This window comes from Coffea arabica, chromosome 6e (assembly GCF_036785885.1).
Source record: "Coffea arabica cultivar ET-39 chromosome 6e, Coffea Arabica ET-39 HiFi, whole genome shotgun sequence".
Classification (NCBI taxonomy): Eukaryota; Viridiplantae; Streptophyta; class Magnoliopsida; order Gentianales; family Rubiaceae; genus Coffea; species Coffea arabica.
This window is the reverse complement of record NC_092321.1, coordinates 2,422,534-2,445,222: the sequence shown is the minus strand read 5'-3', so window position 1 is coordinate 2,445,222 and position 22,689 is coordinate 2,422,534. Positions and strand designations below refer to the sequence as shown.

At 37.4% G+C, this 22,689-nt stretch overlaps 4 protein-coding genes across 6 annotated transcripts; 2 read left to right on the top strand and 2 right to left on the bottom strand.

Moving 5' to 3' along the window:
- Nucleotides 1–104: 104 nt before the first annotated feature.
- LOC140009268 (uncharacterized) lies at nt 105–2,963 on the bottom strand. Its single transcript, XM_072054338.1, has 6 exons — nt 2,678–2,963; nt 1,515–1,650; nt 1,062–1,143; nt 908–955; nt 585–685; nt 105–453 (listed from the first exon to the last, which is right to left on the bottom strand). The coding sequence occupies exons 1-6, from the start codon at nt 2,838–2,840 to the stop codon at nt 321–323; spliced, it is 663 nt and encodes a 220-aa protein (XP_071910439.1). The 5' UTR covers nt 2,841–2,963; the 3' UTR covers nt 105–320.
- Nucleotides 2,964–10,405: 7,442 nt separating this feature from the next.
- On the top strand, nt 10,406–13,201 carry LOC113694757 (protein ALUMINUM SENSITIVE 3). Its single transcript, XM_027213623.2, has 3 exons — nt 10,406–10,774; nt 11,971–12,216; nt 12,462–13,201. The coding sequence occupies exons 1-3, from the start codon at nt 10,541–10,543 to the stop codon at nt 12,774–12,776; spliced, it is 795 nt and encodes a 264-aa protein (XP_027069424.1). The 5' UTR covers nt 10,406–10,540; the 3' UTR covers nt 12,777–13,201.
- Nucleotides 13,202–15,456: 2,255 nt separating this feature from the next.
- LOC113694989 (uncharacterized) lies at nt 15,457–18,485 on the top strand. Of its 2 annotated transcripts, XM_072054334.1 has the most exons (5): nt 15,457–15,861; nt 16,606–16,778; nt 17,185–17,383; nt 17,584–17,679; nt 18,053–18,485. In XM_072054334.1, the coding sequence occupies exons 1-5, from the start codon at nt 15,780–15,782 to the stop codon at nt 18,283–18,285; spliced, it is 783 nt and encodes a 260-aa protein (XP_071910435.1). In that variant the 5' UTR covers nt 15,457–15,779; the 3' UTR covers nt 18,286–18,485. The 2 variants fall into 2 exon arrangements, with proteins under 2 accessions (XP_071910435.1, XP_027069734.2); XM_027213933.2 differs by lacking the exon at nt 17,584–17,679 and having other exon boundaries at nt 15,462–15,861.
- Nucleotides 18,486–18,617: 132 nt separating this feature from the next.
- On the bottom strand, nt 18,618–22,177 carry LOC140003749 (uncharacterized). 2 transcript variants are annotated; one of them, XM_072054336.1, is made up of 5 exons: nt 21,783–22,177; nt 21,606–21,684; nt 21,430–21,517; nt 21,207–21,313; nt 18,618–20,975 (listed from the first exon to the last, which is right to left on the bottom strand). In XM_072054336.1, the coding sequence occupies exons 1-4, from the start codon at nt 22,083–22,085 to the stop codon at nt 21,223–21,225; spliced, it is 561 nt and encodes a 186-aa protein (XP_071910437.1). In that variant the 5' UTR covers nt 22,086–22,177; the 3' UTR covers nt 18,618–20,975; nt 21,207–21,222. The 2 variants fall into 2 exon arrangements, with proteins under 2 accessions (XP_071910437.1, XP_071910436.1); XM_072054335.1 differs by having other exon boundaries at nt 18,618–21,313; nt 21,783–22,163.
- Between the last annotated feature and the right edge of the window lie 512 nt (nt 22,178–22,689).

Genomic DNA, 22,689 nt, shown 5'->3' with positions numbered 1-22,689 from the left:
ATATAATTCTCCTTCCAAAGTTAATGATGACGAATGCACATCTCTCCAACTTTCCTTGTAGTTCCATGGTTAGTTTAAAAATTCATGGAAAAGTCAGTGCCTGATTGGTCAATGGAAATAACTCAAGCATAAGAAAAGTACAAATTAAACAAGAAAATTCAAACGTAATTGTTTCAACAAATTTTGAAGATTGCAAATTAGGGATACAGGAGTTCGGTCATCTAATTGCCACTTCCACATCCTAGCGTCCCTTGTATGCTAAAGCACCGCCCAAACGAAAAGGGCAACCAATGTTACCAGGATCCGCACAAGAGAAAAAACTAATGGAGGATCCGCACCAAGATTTGACTATTCAGACAAAAACCTTGATTTTTGGTAATGAAAGCATGCATCGCAAGAGCCTGTGAAGGGAAATGCACAAGTGCCATTCTAATCGTGTTTGGGAATGCCTGTCTGCAACAACAAAAAATATATATGCACCTCAGAGGATATTAGGAGAAGGAAGTTATCACATAACAACCATCCTTCTTCAAACTTCAGTACCCTTTCTTCTCTCACTCTTATTATAACTCTTCAGAACTAACCTGAAAAACATCTGCATGGAGGATGCATCATACTGGCAACCAGAGAGGAATCGCTGCACATCCTCCATCAAAGCATTACGGGGGATTCCTTGAAGTAAGATCTGCAAAGAAGGGGAGAAAAAGAAACGAGGAACAACATTTTAGTTCTAACAGCTTCTTGTAAAAGAAGTGTAGTTTGTATTCCACCAGGTGAACAAATATTACCACTGATTTTTAGGAAAAGACAGCAGAATTCTACCAACCGTGTATGTTTGAGGAGTGGATTTTAAGGATGGACAAAACAATGAAAAGAAACAACTAAGTAGAGAAAGACTTCAACATACAGCTTTTCCATCATAGGGTTTTAATGTTTCCCACTGCGAGCGACCAGCCTGTCATTAGAAGTAAGTAGGCTTGAAAATGGTCAATTTCTTGCTTCTTCTTTTTCTCTATAAAGTAAAAGAAAACAACTTCATTGTGTATACTGTTTAAAATTACCGTCTCCAATCTGAAGCGACCCTTCCTGCTAATTGACCTAATTCCAGCATTATAAGCCGATTGCGAAGGAAACTGTATGGACCTGGATGGCCACCACACATATAAGAAGAACTAATGTTTCAAGCATGTTGATAATACTGCCATGAAGATTTGATAATAAAATGATGCATAAACGTAAGAAAAATAATCCATTACATCAAATAAGCAATAGGGGGAAAATTGTCCACTATGATACAGATACGTCTTAGAGAAATGAAAGCAGCTGGTAATTAATTCCCCAACAAATAGTATAATCAGGATAATTACCGAAAGGACTACACAAAACTTTCTATGGAGGCATGGAAGTACAGAAACCATGAGGAAATGCAACAAGGGTTTCGACATTCCAAAACCACAATGCTCCAATAGTTTCCAGTTAAAAAGCAATTAGAAACCGAAGAAAAGAGGATATACATTGACATTGTCTCATAGTAGTGATCGTAACAAACTTTGACATCATCTGTACTCAAGTTACACCCTTGCAACAAATTGAGAACATCGGTCTTCATTGTATGCTTTGTCGTGCCAAATAATTTCCCATAAACTAGTCCTGATGTTTATACAAGAGATATATATACGTAAGTAAAATGCACTTCCAATAAAAACAACAGTATAATGGATATCCCATGTAAACTAACAGCCAAAATAGAAAAAAATCATATTAATTCTTAGGCATCATTCATTTGCAGCTTGCAGGGCAGGTTACTGTAAACTATGCATAAACAAGACGATATCAAGTCATACATCGCAGTCACTAAATCAGACTTTTTCCAGTATCAATCAAACTTGAATTATCAGTTGCATTAACTCCCAAAAAATGAGAAGCTAACTTTAGGGTGTGTTTTTTGGGTTTTTGTGGAAAATGGAATTCCAAATTTCTGCAGCAAAATTAAAATTGGCGTTTCTATACAAATACAAGTTTCAATTCTCATAAAGACCAAAGACACCCTTAAAGTAACACAGACTACCTAGATTATGCTCATGTATGTATCAGAATGTCAACAACAAAAAAAAAAAAAAAGCAAAAGCAAACTACACTAGCTTCGACAGTTGCTTCGTCACAAGGGCATCATTTAATTGAGATACCTCAAAATCCACCAAAAAAAATATAATAAGTAACTGAATCTTTTTTCTTCCTCCGAAAAGACAGTAACCATCAAAGAGAGAGGGATTGGAGGGAAGCCAATAAAAAGGCGAACCACACTTTTGATAAAATATTACGTGCCACTAAAAAAGCGAAGTTATTTGATTTGATATACGATGCACATAAGTAGACATTAATATTCAATGGTTGGAACAAGTCTATAAGGTTGTGTTTGGATTGCATTTTCCGTGATTTTTCATGGAAAAATTACTGTGGCGATTTGATATATGTGAGGAAAAAAGGTAATAGGGAAATGTGATCACGGAAAACGACGTAATTTTTCGACGGAAACGGGCAATCCAAACAAAAATACAAGAGAAGCCCTAAACTCTGAACCCTAAGTCCTAGCTCAATTTTAAATGTGATTCGTGATATTGCAACCGAAGAAGATGAATGATATTAAAAAAAATGGAAACAGAAGAGTCGTGAAAACCAGTGGCTGGAGTTCGAAGAAATGAATCGGAAGTTGTGTCCTGACTGGGCTGCTGGGTTTCAGTGGCGAAACGTCTGGGCGAGAGTAGCGACGTAAGTCCTTGATGTTGATGAACCGGTCTAATCAGACGGCTCAATTTCGTCGCGGTTCTGAATAAACTCATCGCCGGAGAATAAAAGCCAAATGAGATGCTCAAAATCGAAGGTCTGGAATTTGAAAGACAGTGAAAGCGAGTGAGCAGCCTGTAACTGTGTGAGTGGCTACAGAACTTGTGGACTGGACGACGCCGTCAAGTCACTGAAGCCTATATTCCTATGACTGGGCTTCGAAGGGACAAAAAGTCGGGCTGATTGTAGCCCAAAGTTGGTGCTCCTTTAGCTAGATACTACAACGTGGTTTACTTTCTTTACGTTTTCAAAACTGACATACATAGATTCAAGATTAATCATTTATACACTAACAGTGTATACATTGAGACTGTAAACGAATCGAACCACTCACGAGCGGGTTGAGTCAAAGTTTAACTCGAATTCGTATTCAAAAAATTCTCGCGAACTCGAGTGTGTATATAAATATATTTTTTATTTTTTATTATAATAGTAAAATTATATATATATCTAATATTTTATTATTTATTAAAAAATATTATTTTATTTATTTTTTATTTTTTCGAGCTCGACTCGACTCGAATTTGAGTCGAGTCCGAGCTCGAGCATTAAATTAACAGCTTGTCAAACTCGAGTCGACCTCGAGCTAGAGCATTAAATTGGTAGCTCGTCGAGCTCGAGTTTGATAAAACTAAATGAAGATTCGATTCGATTAGTCCAAAATTCGAATCGACTCGGCTCGTTTGCAGTTCTAGTATACGCCCTTACCATTTTGTGCATGACAATTTATTTAAATTTAAATTTAAAATTTGATAAGGGGAAAAATCTTAAGAGTCTTCCCTGAAGTCGATTCTAGTGATTCCATAAAAATTAATTTAATCTTTTATGTATCTAGTGATTCCATGCAAAAGAAAAACCCAGCTTTCATACACTTTTTCTATTTTTCTTTACTTTTTTTTATGGCCTACTTAAGCTGAGGGTCGTTCAAACAAAGTTGATTGTCAAAACAAAAACAAGTCATTGCAAAAATATGACTAAAACTATCCAAATTAACTGGTTAGTTGCCATGTTGTAATTTACATTGTGCGACCTCATGCTCGACTCGTAGCGACCTTAATTTGAAACCTTATTGCACACAAAATTAGACGAATAATTTACATTGTGATGACTTTACAGAAGGACCAATTTTAGAAAATTAATAAACGCTCATCGGAAATGTTAGTAAATATTTTTGTTTTTATAACTCTGCAGCAAAAAGCCAGATTTATAAACCTCTTGTAAAATTTCAAACAATGGTAAAAACCAAGAGAAGAGCTCCGCTGCGGAGTTCAAACGAACTAGACGGTTTAGTTGGAAAATCAATTTTAAATAAATATTATCCTTATCTTGGAACTTTGATTAGCAATCTGAAAATATGATCACTAAAATTAATTGGATTTGGGACCAATTGCATGAGGTAAATATTGAAAAGGTTCTGACCTATGAGGGTGCCTTTCATGCCTTGTATGAAAACAACTAGATTAGGATTAATACTCCAAAAGAGGATACTCTTAATCCTTATTAAATTGGAAAAGTGGTCATGACCACGGTTTCAAACAGGAAAGTCCTACCAGTACTAGTAGTGCTAATTAATTACGCGTATCGTACCTCGGATTGGATTTAATTCCGAGAAAATAATATATTTGAATTAAAAAGAATATTTGAAATAATTTATGATTTTTTTCTAATGATTGTCTAGTGAGTCTCGTCATATATTTAGATTGCTCTTAGACTTACCATGCAAATAAATACAATTAGAATCATTATCATTTTCTTCCAAGTGATCAGACTCTTTCCCAAATTAATTACATTTTTCCAAAAAAAAAACATAGAAATTTCACTTAACGTGTACTATTAATTTATACACCTTTCAGAGAGCATTTTCATGAAATGACCTCGCCAAATCACCAAAATTACGTCCTCTTTGAACTATAGGTCGAAAGTCCGAACTTTACCACAATAAAATCAAAAAATTAAATAAGGTATTAGAACATCCACTTGATCTAATGTAATCGAGTTTATATACTTACTAATCCTTTACACAGTCTCTTTAAACTCTTCCTCTCTATAGAATAGGATAAATTTTACCATTGCAGAAAAAAAAAGGGAAAAAGAAAAGGGGGGGGGGGGGGGTTATGTCCAGGTGCGATCTTCAATCACCCCGCCCCAGTCCATGCATTGCTTATCACGAAAGATACACACTACTACCTGGGCTTGTCGCAACTAGCCCGGCCTATATGTGTATTTTGAATCAGTTATAACTGCCAATCCTGTTTTATGATACTATTTTAATGAACCACCAAGTGTTAAAGACAGTTTATTAGTTGACATCTGTGATGTAGCATATATATTTTTTTTTGAAGTACATTGCGAATAATTTCTTCTCAACAAAACCAACATAATCGACTCGTCTTAAGTAAATTGACTATTAAAAGATATTTAAAATTCTCTTCAAACAATAAGTCAGGAATTCAAATCTCACACTCTACAATTAAAAAAATTCAAATCTCACACTCTACAATTAAAAAAATTCAAAAAGCTATGAATGTTACTCTAGATGGGTCTGTTGTTTTCTCTGTAATCCATTATACAATCTAATAGGATAAACATGCCCGGTCTCAATCTCTTGCAGCTTAGCGGGGAGATTTGCATCATTATTGATATTCACGGGACTGTGTTTGCCATGCTAAAATACATCTTGAGAGTAATTAGAATGCCAAAAAAGTCAGAGTTTGGGGGGTCATTAAATGTACTAGGGAAGTGATGCATTGAAAAAACGAACTTGGCAATCATGAACCTGGACAGGTATCTTCTAATCGTGTTGTTAAAACCTAAAACCAAACAATTAGTTCGATCATTGAGTGATAATCCTCTCGGGCCAGGTATGATTGCAGGTACCGACAACTAACTCAAATTCGGCTCCTTTCAGGTTGACACTAGACTGAGTCAGACTCTGGTATTAGGGTTTGTTTGATAACATAAAAAAGTGCTGAATTTGAATTTTTTCAGACATTCAAATATTTCGAGTGTTTGATAAATGAAAATCTATTTGCTGAATTTGTTAAGCAGTGCTGAACCTGTATGTATTTTTTTCAGCACACGAATCCTAACTGAATACTTAATTCTGATAAGAATCAATAGAATTATTCCAGCTACCTTATCTTATCTACCAAATCTACCATTGTTTGTTAATTATGTTCAAAATTCTTATCTAATTAAACAATATAATATTCTCTATCTAACGATTTTTAGTTTCCATTTTCTCCATTTTTAATGACTTTCACATCTTCTTCATACTTCTCATATAATATATTTCATATTTTATATTAATTTGATTTAAAAATAAATATTGTCATTTTCATACCTAACAATTTTAAACTAATTAAATCATAGATTCTATTTCTTTTTTGAATGAAAGGATATAAGGGCAAAATTGTCAAATTAAACTTATTAAGCATTCAGCTATAAATATTTATCAAACAGTATAAATAGGTTTAGCATTAAAATTCAGACATTCATATATTTTTTTAAGTACTTAAAATTCAGCAAATTAATTGTTTCAGTATTCAGATTTCAGAATTCAGATTCAGTTTTATCAAACGGAACCTTAGTCACATTAATTACTCAGTACCAAACAATGCCTATGTAATCCTTCTTGGAATCCAAACTATAGAATTACCCAATGTCAAGTAAAAACCTAGATTATCAAATAAAAAGTTAAGCACAACAAATAAAGTGGTTACTAAAGTTTTGGCGTTTTTCATTTTGTTGGTTCAAATGAGAAGAAAATTTTCAGTGCAAAATTTTTTTACCAGGAAAATAATTACTTTTTTTGTCGTTATTTTCTGGTGCTTGGTTGAGATTTCTAAAATATTTTCCTATTCTAAAATATTCTCTTCCGTCACGGAAAAGTCATCTTCCTTAACACGTACATAATTCCTGCTGCGCATAACCATGATTCGTTAATTTAAGAAAGCAAACATTCCATGTGAACCAGGTCTAGGTCCCCACTAGTAGACCATTGGACCACATATTTTAGCGAATTTTTTAAACCAAAATTCTTTCTCTTCCAACAAACCTTTTAACCATGCTACTATGAGACCGTCTGCTCTTTGTTTTGGTCCTTAAAATTGAAATTCCGACAACGGATCTCAAAGTTAAAACTTTGAAAGCACCAAGCATTTTGGGAAGCTTCTCCCTTTGCATCATAGAAGCACCAAGTTGAAACTTTGAAAATCAAATGTTAAGAATCAAAGAAAAAAATCCAGACATCGTACAAGTTGCAACTTGAGAAATAAAAAGTTGCTCATCCAAGACCCAAAAAATAGAAAACAAACAAAATGAGCAGAAGTTCCTCAGCCAGAAATTTAAAAAGAACCAAAAAAAAAAACACAAAAGTCAGATTAGATTTGCTCCATCCACAAATTCCTATACTCAAAAACTTCTAGTCTTCATAGATTTTTTTTTTTTTTTTGGGAACACTTCATCCTTTGAGCCGTGAGAGAGCAAGATTGCTTAATTGATGGGATCATGGACTCGTTGGTTTTGCTTGTTCCGGGGAATAGACTTAATTACTGGATGACTTTCTTTATGTTTTCATCTTGGCTGCATCTCTGATCAGATCTAAACGAAAAGCCGCCTTGATATTATGCCCAATCACGCACACAGCCTTAAAGGAAAATCAGAGAGATGTTTCTTTACCACTCAATCTCTCATCCTCTATTCTTAACTTTAATCTTCAAAACTCTCAACCCTCTTTTTTTATCGCTATGAATTTAGCCTACCCATGTGAATTTGAAAAAGAAAATTTTCTCGACCCAAGTTAAGGTATGTAAGTCATATCTTAGGCTCTATTTGGGGATTCTTCATTTTTTGAACAATAAATTTTTCATATATAATATTACAATAATACACAATAAAAAATAATTCAAAAATCATCACATCCATAAAGTATATAAAAAATAACTCCAACTATACAAAAATAAAATAAAATAAAATGTATACCATTTTTTTTTCTCCATCTATCACCTTCACCTACCACCACCATCGCCGCCTACCACCCCCTCCTCCCTTCCCCCTTCCCACCACAACCTCACCTCTTCCCCCTCCCTCTCCCCAAGCTATACGCAACTAGGTTGGGAAGGGGGGAGGAGAGGAGGGGGGTTGTGGCTGGAAAAGGAAAGGGAGGAGGAGGAAGAGAGAGGATGAAGGAGAATGAAGGAAGTAGGAAAGGGGAGCTTCGAATCCTCTGTCCTCAAAGTAGTTTCTGTTCCCTATGTCTCTTATTTGTGCAGTTACCATGTGTCTCTAACCTTTTGTTAAACCAAATTTAAATAAATCGATAATAATCGGTTTACAAGTTTACTCAAAATCAATTAAAACAGATAACTCAAAACTTTTTTAAATTTTCTTTTTAACAAAAAAGAGTCTTGTTGATTTGGAGTAAAAAATAAAGAAGAGTTTTAGTTGATTTCTATGTTTATGATCAACAAGACTCTTTTTTGTTAAAAAGAAAATAAAAAAAAGTTATGAGTTATCTGTTTTAATTGATTTTGAGTAAACTTATAAACCGATTATTATCGATTTATTTGAATTTGGGTTAACAAAAGACTAGAGACACGTGGCAGTTATACAAATAAGGGATAGAGGGGACAGAGACTACTTTGGGGACAGAGAATTCGAAGCCGGAAAGGGGAGGAGGAGAGAGGGGTTGTGGCGGTGGTGGGCGACGATGATGAGTGGTTGTGTTAATTTTTGAAAAATATATTAAAAAAATTTTCAATTTTAAAAATATCCTAAAATATATTTCAAAAACACTACAAAAAACATTTACAAAAAAATTTTTCATATACATTGTTATAGTAAAATATTTTAAAAATAATCCAAAAAATAGTTAATTCAAATGGAGCCTTAATTTTTTAGAATGATAAAATGCAATGCAGAGACGTGGTTATTTCTAGCCCATGGGGTCTATGGCCACGTCAGTGGACCAGATCTACGTAAGTATTTGCCTTCCATTAAAACACAAAAGCAGAATTTGACATGTTATAAGTTGAAGGAAGAATGCAATTCTCTTTGAGGCTTAGGATCAAGGCACATTTGAGAAGACAGAAAAGAAAAGTCACGATTCCATGTAAATTTTTTTTTTGATATCATAAACATATTATCTGACCCATTTTTTTATATTTATAATTATCTATTTATCTCACATACATCGTATCACAAAAAATGTTATAGTAATTTATCCAAATAACATTCTATCCAAACACACATGCTTGAAGAAAAGATGTCCCAATTGTTGCCAAATTTCAGCGTATGAAGTCGCCTGCGAATTCACTGGCATAGAAAATAGTTAATACCATCCGACTCTGGCTTCTTAAGATTTCATTTGTTGGCTCGGGGAAGTTACCAGCACACACTGCCCTCAGTTTGATTTCTAAGCTAGCTTCTTAAGTTCACAGATGCCGTCGTAAGTGGACGCGTTGGTTTAGGAAAATAACTTCAGTAACTCTTCTGAAAGGGAAGCTGTTTTCCAATATTAATGAAGGAAAACTTTTTGCATGGTAAAATGTTTGAGTAAATCTTACATACATTGATAGTGCATATACTATCACAGTTGGATGCATGTCATATAAGCAAAATTTGAATTATAATTTTAAATTTAGATGAATTATCATGGATCTAATGGTGATAATGTATATACGGTCAATGTATAAACAATTAATCCAAAATGTTTTTATAGGCTCTTATGCAAGCAAACATATCTGTTTGGATTGTAAGTTATTTGGGATTATTTGGGATATTTTTACTGTAGCACTTTTTGTGATGTGATGTATGTGAGATAAAAAGATATTGGGAAGATAAAAAGGTGTATTGGAAATTATAAAGTTAATGTAAGCAAATAAAATTGGGAAAATATGAAACAATCCAAACAAGCCCATAAAGGAAGCGAGGGAAAATCTCTTGTACTCCCTCCGTTCAATTTGTTTGTTATGTTTGAGGAATTCAAAATTTTAAAATCAGTGATTTGATTATGATTTTTGTGGTTATCTTTTTAATTTTAATTTTACAAGTTCAAAATTTAAATTTGACCGATAAGATGCATATGATATGATTAAAGAAAGGGACCATATTTAAAGAATGGATTAAAAAACATTTTAATTTTTTCAATATGATAAACTTTTGTAAACATTTCAAAATAAAAAAATACGAGACTTTCAATAATTTTAGTCCAAACAAACGGACCAAAGTAGCAGCCAAAGAGCACCTCCTCAAGTCCTCCCACGTCTGCAATGGAGGAAGAATTGGAGATTCGATGATCGATCTCTTTCAAGTGGTAGACCCCACAATCTGCAATGGTGCCCAAAAGTCGATGAGATCGCTTAAAAATTTCTACTAAAATCGAAGTAGGCCAGGGATTCCGTATGCGTTCGTACTCGTGCGTACATTCCTTCCTTTCTAAAGCCCGAACCACTTATAAATCGTCAAATAGAAGCGCCACGGGATTGTCTCAAAACTTTTTCTCCATCAGGGGGAGGTCTTTACTAAACTACATCTGTACCATATCATATCAACCCCACTATAACATTCACTCTCCACAACATGATGATGATACTATATAAACAGCTGGATATTTGAGACCTCAAGTCCTCCGTCCTAGTATCCTTTCTTGTTGGCAGGTTTATTATCTTCAGTATTCTAGTTTTCTTGAATCAGTATGGACTGGGAATGGCTGAAGGAGTTCGCAAGGGGTATGATCAAACCAGTTGCCGCTCTGGCCGTGGTGCTGATGGCCATGCTCTTGTCCTATTTGCAGAGGCTGGGATTGGAGGGAGAAATGATTTATTCAATCTTCAGGTCTTTTCTTCAGCTATCCATCATTGGCTTTGTTCTTCAGTTCATCTTCAATCAGAGCAGCAGCATCTGGATTGTTGTCGCCTATCTTTTCATGGTACATGATCCATCTCATCCCGTCTTCAGTTTCTTGATCCGACTCTCACGGATGAAATAATGACACCAGAAGAAAAAAAAAACAAAACAAAACTTGCATGTTAGCTAATTTTGGATTCACTGCGTGCAGGGGACTTTTACTGCAATCATTAAACCAATGATCTAACGTTGGCTGTCTTCTTCTTCTTCTTCTTTTCTATCAACCCTATATTTCTTGTCTTGTTCTGTTTTCTTTTTCCCCAGTTCCACAAACCAATTCGGAAAAACTTGCATTATTCAGCATCTTTTACGCATGCTAAGTCACAGAGAATTATATTACTAAATTTCTGTCTTAATCTGTCGGTCCTGTTCTTTTTCCAATTTTTTTTTTATTGTTCGGAAGTAGACTAATCTTTTCGGTAGTGCCAGTTGTTAATTAGTTAATACATAATGTTACACGCAATCATGTACCTGTTCAAAGAACCTTTCTGAGAAGATTATATATAGACACAATTGAACAAGCAAGATTCTGAGATCCTGAAAAAGTAAGCTCGATTTGTTTTGAAGCCCACCATAGTAATACGCCGAATGTTGCTTCCATAATAATAGCATCAGCACTGCGTTTCTTTCTTCCCCCCATCAATTTCATAACTTTTTTGTCAACTGCCCTGTTTGGCGTCACTTCCGACTCTAAAGCCAGATTAAATTGAGAATTTTAAAGCTGCTCATTGGATTAATTAATCCAGGAGTTATTCAATCTACGACAGCACAGACCTATAAAAGAATTTCTTAATGCGTATCCAACTTACAAGAATGTTTACGAGACAGATAAAACTCTGGCCTAGTCCGTGGTACTTGCATAAAATCAAACCTGAAGGAAGCAACACCGAGCTTACTAAAATGCTTTATTGAAACTTAAAATACCCCAAGAAATCCCAATTGTATTTTAAAATGATTGTGTTGGAAATGCTTATAGGCCGCCAGAAATTTTGGTTGCCTAACTCAGTCTGGGCTTGTTGCAGATTCTTTAACATGATAATGATGTAATGGCGTTAACCCCTTCTGCCTTTTAACATCCATCAAGGGTGGCCTTGACTTTTCAATTAGGTTTAACAAATTTCTTCCTTGCTCTGTTTCTCAAGTATGATCGGGTAAATTTTTTAAGGTTTCTGACATCGGCCTTGGACTTAGTATTAGTAATATTTTTTACTGCTGCAGGTATCTGTTGCTGGTTACACTGCTGGTCAGCGGGCTAAACATGTACCCCGTGGCAAGTACGTGGCAGGAGCGTCCATCTTAGCAGGAACAGCTGTGACAATGTTCTTACTGATTCTGTTGAATGTTTTCCCTTTCACCCCACGGTATATCATCCCTGTTGCAGGAATGATGGTTGGCAATGCCATGACTGTCACTGGGGTTACGATGAAAAGACTCCGGGATGACATCAAGATACAAATTACCTTGGTAGGTTCCATGATTCCAGCGCCTGCCCCAACTTTGATTGCGAAGTTCCATCAATTTTAATTGGCCACCAGCTATCTCTCAATCTCAACCAGTTGTCGTATCTTTTGTTACACCCCTTTATTTTGTATCTAATTATTTTGTGACCGTGATCTGATTCATAAATAAGGGACTTTGACCTTACTTTTGTGTTTGGAATTTTGAATTTCTGCCCTACTGAATAATTAGAAATCCCATGGTTTTGCTAGGTGGAGACAGCATTGGCACTTGGGGCTACTCCCCGTCAGGCGACAATGCAGCAGGTGAAAAGGTCCCTGGTTATTGCCCTTTCTCCAGTGTTAGACAATGCCAAGACTGTAGGTCTTATATCCCTTCCTGGTGCTATGACTGGTCTTATTATGGGAGGAGCTTCACCCTTGGAGGCTATTCAACTGCAGATTGTGGTCATGAACATGCTTATTGGAGCTTCCACTGTTAGCAGTATCATGTCAACCTACATGAGTTGGCCCTCTTTCTTTACAAAAGCTTATCAACTACAGACCAAGGTTTTCATTTCAGATTGAGGTTTCCCTAGTTGAGTTCCAGAGACTACTCCTGTCCGTTCCCAAATTGTGGGAAAGAGGATCCAGGATTAAGTGTCTTGTGATTGCATGCTAGTGGATGTCTAATCTCACCTAGACAAGAAGGCTTTTCACTCAAATATTAGGAAATCGTATGCTGCTAGCGAACTATCTTTTCATTTGTCTTCTACTTTGGATTTCAGGCTGGTCTGTGTATCCTAGCCCGTCCTCTTTTTTTTTTTTTCTTTTTGGGAGAGGGGGGAGGGGGGTTGTTGATAGAAATCCTAGCCTGTCCTATTTCTTTTTGGATAGAAATCCTAGCCTATCGTATGGCCAAGAGTGACTAATTTGTATTCGAGGTCTGTTGCCGCCCTTTTTAATGAACTACTACGGAGTATAAGTTTGTGGGGGACTGCCTCAGATTCCAATTTTCTTCTTTACAGTAATGGGTTATGCAGCTAAAAGCCATCTACTTAATGGTAGGCCAAGCTCCTATTTTTTCCTGCATATTTACACAGATAGATTAGTGAAGAAGCAGCACTGTTCTTAGATTTTGAATTTCTTGTTCATAGAACTTGCTCGTTCAATTCTGTTCTCTTTACTGTTGTAAAGCACAGTCGGCATGAAGTGCTACAAGTCCTTAATACCAGAAATATGGAGGGAGAAAAGATCACTATGATTCGCTCGAATTCCCTGTTTATGGTAGTAAAAGAAAATAGTCGATGGAAATGATTTCATAGCAGCAAAACCACCATGAAAAATCATTACATACGTTCTCATGCATGCAATCTGATTCAGAATAAGGTACAAGAAGTTGCAAAAACTCAATCAAAATTTAAACCTTTCGAAGAAGCCTGACACAGGATAACACTTCAGCATCAGAGAATTCAGTGCATAAACAACTTATCATGTCCAAAAACGGTTACGCGATTGTACCGGATGGAATGAAACGATTGGAAGTACTTCATAGATTTAGGTAAGAAATTGATTGTGATACATTTGCGAGAAACGACAGAGGATCAGAATTCTCACCATCCAAACAGGTCATTACTGCAAAGCGTATAAGCTAGTTAAAGGGAAAATTTTAGGGAGTATGCATTTCCAGAAACCAGGCGTTGGATTTAAAGGCCCGAAGACACAGAACAATTGCACCAATGAAGAAAAAGTACGAGCCGATACCGTTTGTGATTTGTGAATAAGCTTTGGAACTGTCATCCATTTTTCTTCCAACGAGTTGATGCGACGGCCGATCAAACGAGAAGTCTTATGGTGCACCAGGATTGAATGGGTTGACGCCCACAATATTTCCAGCGGGTTCATAGTTACAGACCACGAGGAGTCCTTTTTCTCCGGCGCAATAGACAGCGGAGCTGCACCCAACCCTCTGGGTAGTTTTCCACACGACGTTAAGGTAATGCCCGCACTCGCATTCATCAGTTTCGAACGGACATTTGCACCGATTGGTTGTGTGGTCGAAGAATCGCTGCTCGCTGAACCATTTTTCCACCACGGACGCAGGAGTAAACTCCTTGTACTGCATCCAGAAAATGTTCTCCCCCAGATGGTTCATGGGAGAGGAATGACTCCTGTAGTTGCAGTCGCTCTGGCGCTCCAACGCCCAAAAATGGGCGGCCAACGTGAGGTTAGGATCCCATTGCAGTGGGGGCATTCCCAAAATCCGCCTCAGATCATTGTGAGCGGTGACATATTCTTGCTGCTCCAGGTCGTATGTGGGGATGAAAGGCACCGGCAATGGATGGGTAACGTTTGCCGGGAACGGTCCCGCGTGCCTCTTTCTCAGTTTATGTCTTGGGGTGGAATGAAACACCCGGGCCTGAGCGGCGGAGAGGATGATTCCATGAACCAAGGCTATCAAGAGCAAGGCAGCAAGAATTTTGGGTCTTGACATTTGCAATTGATGATATCTCTAGTTTTATGTCTTGGGGGAAATTTCTTGATTGAGACCCTGATCTTTGTTGCCTTGAGAAATCTCTCAGGCCGTCCCCCGTGACGCGAGAGCAAACGCGAAAACAAGGAGGAATAATTAATCACGGACGAAATAAAACGCTTAGCTGATTTTTTTATTTTTATTTTTATTATTTTTGCCTATAAAAATAGTAGTAACATCATGATTTGAAACGAGGGACACCATCGACCTTGTTGGTGATGGACCAATCTTTTGGTTAGCGTCACATGATAACACAACCCATTATGAGACGTAAAGGCAGTATTATGACCACATTTTGAATTATTATTCGAGGTTTAGGGTACTCAAATGTAATGGAGAGTATATCATATTTTACATTCGGAATGTCGACAGTTGACTTGTTTCCGGTGAGGTTTGCAAATTGAACAGCTTAGAACTGCCTGCCGGAAGGGTCAATGGCCACCCCTCCTTCACGCTTCACTGGTCAACGAGTGTAGCGTAGTTTTAGCTCATCCACCAGGCGCCGGGAGGACGGGAGCAACAGCTTCAAATTGGGCTCTATAGCTTCTCCGGCTGTCGGTAAATACAAAAGGCCCGCAAAAAAAGAATTTATAAGACCCACTGATGATAGCTACAGAGGTTGGGCTAGCACCAGGCCCTGAGTGCGAGGTGGTAATTGGGCCTTCATATCGAAGCTGTGGTTTGGAAAGTCCAAACAGGGTTAAGTGGGTGGGCAAATCCAACAAAATCGCCATGCTCCAACTAACCAACCAACCAACCAACGACCGTTGAATAACCTGCGGGGGCGCGAATCGGTCTCAAGTTCTCTCTCTCCTTCCTCCTCCTCCTCTTCTCGAGTCTTGACTTGATCTCTCATCAACAAGCTTCCAGAAACCTCTGCTCTACGGCGTCGTTGAACTCTTGTCACCTCCGTCTTCGTCACCGGACCGATTAGAAGTAGAAGCGTACTGCTGACGCTGATTTATACCCTTGATATTTTGCTCTTCGGAAATCCTTATCAGGCGATTACAGAAGGACGAAGATAAAATTAGTGAGCAGGAAAGGAGAAATTCTTGCAGATGCATCTTCGATTAAATCGTTTTAGGGCTCATTTCACCGTCGTCCTCCTTTGCTCTATATTTCTTCTGATTTGGTTTCCAGGTATTTTTCTTCACAAGATTCAGCTTTCTAAACTTGCTTAGTCATCAGATTAAAACCTCGGGTTTTTTGCTCTCCGGAAACTGCACCATGAAGCCAGCATGTATCGGGTTCTTTTTTACAGAACCAACTTTATATCGGTTGACGAATCATGAGTGGGTGGTAGAATTCTTATAAAAAATAGTTGATTCTTCTCCCTGTTAATTTGTCAACTAACTACTGACAGAGGTGAGATGCAAATTTGTATATTTATTTACGGCTAGAAGGAATGTTTTTTATTCGTTTTATGCATTAAAAGGTATATACCATGCAATTGCTTTTGGTGCTTCTATTTAAAATCATTTCAAAATTAAGGAATACCTGAAACAACGTGTAATTAAAGTAAAGTTCATGGCCATGCAAAGGAATGATAAAAAGCAGTTCTAGTAAATATTTTGCTGGTTGATGGTCTTAGTTACAAGGTAGGAAAGTGTTCTGTTTTGTGGGATGATGCCATTTTGCAGTTTATGGTGGATTACTCAATTTCGTTAATCAACTCTCTTTTTGTTAGTGTTATTACAAGATTTAGAAGAACTCCTCTCTTAATCGGATGTTTTGCTTTATTATTATTTTTTAATATGGTAATTTACATTCATTCCTTGTTTAAGAATGCCTACAGTGTGCTGCTTTCTCTGGCCAGATATGATAGCTTCTGGTCACAGCAAACTTTTTGTCACTGCATAATGTGGTAATGTTTCTACTTTGCAGAGTTTATAGCAGGCGCAGTCGTTACACTTGATTCCATTGAGATATACCAAACCCATGAGTTACTCAAGGAACCTACTGTTTACTTCCAATGTAAGGGAGAGAACAAGACATTTTTGCCTGATGTCAAGAAAAAGAATGTCTTATATTCCTTCAAAGGCGAGGAATCTTGGCAGGTTTGTGATGACTCGAGTTATAATTTTGTAGAACTGATCAAGTTTTGAGGACAACTTTTGGCTCTGAGTTTTGTTGACTTGTTAAGTTCTGAAAGTGTAGTTGTGGTTGGCATAATGTGCCTTGGATTCATAAAATAGCAACATTATTAATATCTGTCCTTGTCCTCCTGCTAACTGGACGTCTTACGTTTTTAGTGCACCTGCAAAGAGCGCAATTTTTAGTCAAAGAAGACCGTTCCTTTTTGTTTTCTACATTTTATTTTTAAGTTATAGATCCTTATATCTGGTTGTAGACCTCCTGAATTTTTGTTTTGCCTTCAATAGTTGACTCATTTACTTTACACCTATTACACGTAGTTTATTGCAATCCCAAAATGGTTCATTTCTTGTCTTGTGATGTTATCAGCCTTTAACAGAACTTACGGAGAAAAAATGCAAACGGTGTGGGGTTTATGAGCATGACAGCTTTACATCAAATGACGTATTTGATGAATGGGAGTTCTGTGCTTCTGATTTTACAAGATCTGACGGTAAATATGTTCATATGAAAGAGAAGGAATTCAATGCTACTTTCTTGTGCCCAGAATGCGTTCCCCTTGGAAATGGTAAGCATCTTATTTTGTTTCCTCTTCCCTTATTTTCTGCAGTTTCCTAGACTAGTATCTGTGCCGTATTTCTGAAGTTTTTTCAACAGAGATGAATTTGTTTGTTATTTTCTCTGAAAGAGTTCAAATTTTATATGTGCATTTTAAAGTTAGAAGAGACCTTGAAATCTATTCAAGCTCCTTGTCCCGTCATAATGTAGGTTGTGGGAAGGAGAAATTGATATCTTGGACTTGGAGTGGTCATTATGGAATGTTTGTGATAGCCTCTTCATGGAAAAGATATGACTCGTTATGGAGTGAGTTGCAATTTAGTATTTGACTTGTATAGTTAAAGCACTGAGAATAACCGTACTAGTTCTGCAGTATAAATTTAGTATGGAAGGGAATTCCATTAGATGGGTTTCTTGGATTTTGTTATAATCATCTGTGATGGCATTTCATTGCAAGGTAAAGACTGTGTTAGACGTATATGCTGCTCTAGTGAATATTAATTTGAGGATGTAAAATGTGTCTTTCAGGCTGTAGGCTATGTTTTCTCTAAGGAATGCATAATTCGTCGGCATGCTTAGATGCGTTTGAACATAAAAATTTGCCAAAAAATCTGACCATTTCTCATTCAACCTTATGTTTTGGCTGATACTTCGTTCATTGTAACGCTTGTTGTATCAGCTTCAGAACATTCCTCTGCAGCACATAACAGGGAGAAGGGAATGCACTGGGTACTTGTAGTTTTGATCAGTGCTTCAGTTGGAGTGGTAGCGATTCTTGCAATGGTAGCTGCATACAAGTATTGGCAAAAGAGAAGGAAGCAGCAAGAGCAGGCTCGGTTCCTCAAACTGTTTGAGGAGGGCGATGAAATTGAGGATGAATTGGGTATTGGTCCTCTTAGCCATGTAATATAAATAAATATTAAAGGCTAATTATTTTTCCAGTTATCTGTGAAATCATCTTTGTAAATGTATCATTTTGGAGAAATATCATCTTGATTTGTACAGAACTGTTAGCTGCAGGTAAGAAGCTAGTAAGACGGTAGGCGTGTATATTTGTTTCTGAAAATCTGAGTGCATTCAACGGCGGCGGGAATAAAATCAATTTTGGACTACTGATACAGTGTATTCGATATATAAAATCACCTCTTGCTCTCGTCCATTACCACTCTCTGTAAATCAAGTGATTTCCGTTTACGGCTGAGTAAGAATGGAAGACATATACTTCTTGTAAACAGCAGCAGGCGTCAAGCAGAATCTCTCCATATTCTCTTCAGAGAGCAGCAATATATTTATTTTTTACTAGTACATTTCGTCAGAACAACATGCCATTGATGTTCACAAAAATATAGCAGCTGGAGTTGGGAAAGCAACCCCATGAAACCCCCAACATGAAAGACAAACAGTAGATGTCATGTTCAGTGAGCAAAGAACAAGGTAAACAGGAAATTAGTAATGACTTGGCACGGCTGGGCTTTCCCGTTCTGGATGGACGAGGCAAGGCCAATGATCAAAGACACTCTCCCAAAGTTTCGTTTCACTCCAGCAATCATCGTATACAGGTTGAGGGTCTTTCCAGCTATGGTCCTGATAAAATTCACTGATCCCAACAGCTAACCCAAAATCCAAGCTGGGCCATTGATGATCACTAAGAGCCTGCTTCACGTCTTCGTTGGAACTGTGGTAATCGCCATCTTCGTCTCCATCTGTGTATGCGCTGTCTGCTTTCTTCAGGCCGTCCTTGTATGGCTCATAGACTGTATTTTTGTAGTCTTGCAGGGCTACGTCCCAGCATCCAGCAAAATAGTAGGACTCATACTCGTCAAGCCAATCACTCCTGCCTTTGCAAGGCAACTGGATTTGGTCATTGCCCTCATGGTTAGAATACCAGGATCCAGTAAGAAAACCATTCTCGGCTTCCTCGTGTACCGGAAATTTTGATTCATATTCCTGTAGTTGATAGTGAAGAGGCTCTCCATAGGGACCAGCCCTGCTGTCGCTGCTATCCAACCAATTAAGATGATAATACTCACAATTACTGGATTCAGGCTCATCTAGCACATAATCTAAGAAGTGCATCTTCTGTACGTGGAAGATACAATCTCCAAGCAGTTATTAGGGCTGTGCCAGTCCCGCAGACCTTGGTATGGTAGAGGCTGTGCAGTCATTTATAGCATATTCTATCACAAAGGGGTTCGTGCATTAAAAATTTTTTTTTAAAAAAAAAAAATTTCAAGGAAATGATCAGATTCGGTTTCAGTACACAAATGAAGGGTTCTGTTTAAAGTGAAAAGGGCTATGAATATAATCGGTATCTTGAATTGATGGAGAAAGGGACTGAAACGGTGAATGGATAGAAACTGCATCTTATGCTATTCCCTTGTATAAATCTTTGAGCATTCACTGTATTAAAGGTGTTGGTAAAGGCAGCGGTATGAGATTCGTATGGCCGTCCAACAAAGCTCCGAAGCTCTGCGATCAATTTCATTGCCCTTAAAAGGCAACTAACTGATAATGAGTGTTGTTAGCATACATATCAAGATTCCAATCAGCAAGACTAGTAGGGGAGCCTCAATTTCATGTTGGCTTGAAAGTTCTAGTGCTACACATCTGCAGTGAACCACCCAGTATTGTATTATGAGTGCAAAAGTAGTAATTGACTTAAATATCTCCAGAATTTATGCGTTGATAAAAGTTTCAGTAACTTTTCTCTTTTGCACTTTTAGGTTGACAAGATAGAAAGTAGCCAACATCTTCCTTCAAGTGATTTACCTGAAAAAGTTGGGGACTCAAAATTTGTTACCTTTCACATTATTCAACCAAGTGAAATTTCGAAGTCTCTTGTAATGAGTAACAAGTGAAAGTATCTCATGATTTTTTCTAAAAATGTTTCAGTATAGCCAAAGAAGGGATCAACCGATCAAATATCTATCACTGATTAAACAAAAGGTCCGCATGGTACGCGGCCACCCTTGTGCTGCGCAACTTTCATAGCTTTCTTCGTGGGGACACATTTTAATGTATTATTACAAAATTCTTTATGTTCTGGTGAAAATTTCAAATGCTACTTTGCAGATTTCACACTACGGAAAAATTAGTGCGTGTGTGTGTGTGTGTAAAATTTCAATTTTATAATTTAAAAGTTCAAGGTTTAGGGCTAGGAAAAAGCAAGCATGAGGGCAAGCAGATTAGTGGTATTGTCAGATTGAAACCTGACGTGATTATTCATCAAATATGATATTTATAAGATATGGATTAGAAAGGATTCATATCAGAAAACCCTCCATCTGCAACTTCAAAGAGTAATAATCTCATAACTAGACACATGCATGGGATTGATCCTTGCTTCCAGGCATTATCTACACATTGTCTTTCGATTCTTTCCGGCCGGCACTTCTGTTGCTTTTTCCATTTACCATACCTCTAGCCCACTAGCAAGTCGAAACAGTTTCCGCTTATCATGAAGTACAGAGGATGAAAAATTCCACCTCCCATGCGGCATGTCTCTGCCATAACCATCCATAAGTTACGTCTCCATCCTTTCAGAATATCGTCCTTTTGGGCACACTAAACTTTGACCTAGATGGAAATATCATGCCGTACATCTACAAAAAAGGGAACAAGTAATACACTGATCACTGATGGACATGGACTCGTTATATAAGAATGAGCAGTCTGACCTGTTCCCAGCAACACTGAGAAATCATAACTAGACAACATATACTTGAGACTTCAGCACTAAGAACTACCAGAAGCTCTGAAAGGCATCATTTTATGGTACACCACGAATAACCTCTCACAACGGAGAAAGGGTAATCTAAAAAATTCAGGCACACCTAACCAAACTGATCACTATGAGCTCGTCTCCCATATGGCATGTTTGAAATTATTCAGCTCCTCCGACTTTGATCCATATATAGCTTTAATTGTGTCTATGCAGCAACTGAAATCGAGACCAAATTTAAAAAAAAAAAAGGAAGAAGGTTTAACTCTTGCACAATCGTCATTGGACTTGTACATAGCCATAAAAGCAAGAGGAAATGGGATGTCGTTACAAACCTGCAAGCCTCCTTATTGAACTTTTTCTTGTCAATTCCGTATAATGTCTGGAAAATATCAGGCTCCACCCGACAAAAGTAAGGACGGTCTGTAGAAAATAATCAAGACGAGTATTTTGCTGAAAAAGCAGCTAAATCAAATCAAGCCCCTCAAATGAAAAATTCATACAAACCCACCGGCATAAATGGAACACTTTCTTGTAGTCTTCTCGTAATGTATGCACCAGCCATCTGGTCCTATCAAGCTCTTATATTGCTGAAAGACAGCTCATCTAATTAGCCAAATTCATTAATTATAAAAATGGCCAAACTACTTGAGCAAAACATTAATTATATCAAGAGTAGAAAAGAGACCTGAATGTCGGAAGGGTCATCAAAAATCTCCTCAGGGGAGGGGAAAGTCGGACCTTTATTGAGCTTGCAGCAAGCACCGCAATTCTGGATACATTGCCAGAGGGGTTCTCTCTTTTTGTTACCGAACCCGAGCCCGAGACCGAGGTTGCTGCTGTTTGTAGCAGAAATATCAATGGATTCGGCGGGTTTCTGGCCGCGGTTAATGAATTTCTGGGTCTCAGTTTCTGGCTTCAGGCGTGGCTTATTGTCCGCCGACCGGACGGCGTTGAAAGACGGGAGAGCCACCATGCCAGTGCGCGACATGTCTTTGGATGCCACTCCTGCTTTAAATTACCACTTATTATTAGATAACATTAGATACAAATCGACCTTAAAATGATATGAGTGGGCTGCAAAGTTGGCAATGTAATGAGCCCGCGTCATTACATCCTCTTTCTTTGGGCCTGGTTTAGATTGTTAAAGTTCCATCCAAAAAGCTGCACCTTGCGAGGGCCATTCCATTTAGTTCAACAGATTAAGCACAATTATCAAAAAATTGACGAATTAATACCATCTACGCGAACATCTCTATCTTCAACAGATTAAAATGATGCTTTGGCATTCAGCTCGTATCCCTTTTTTTCCCTTCTTTTTTGAATGCTTGTAAGCTTCCTAAGGTTTGATTTTCTCAGACCGTATTGCTGAACAATGCGATGATTGTGAGATTTATTTACGAGAAACTAGCGACATGGAATTTGTCACATAGAGAATGGGAAGGAAAAAATGTTGCAGCGCCAAATGACAGGTATGTAATACTGTAACTTCACTCTACTTCCTTCATTGCTCAATTTACATTTTTCTTCTTCAAATAGTATTATTTCCTCCCTCTAAAGGAGTTGACCACCACATTGATTGTGAGGAGAAAAAT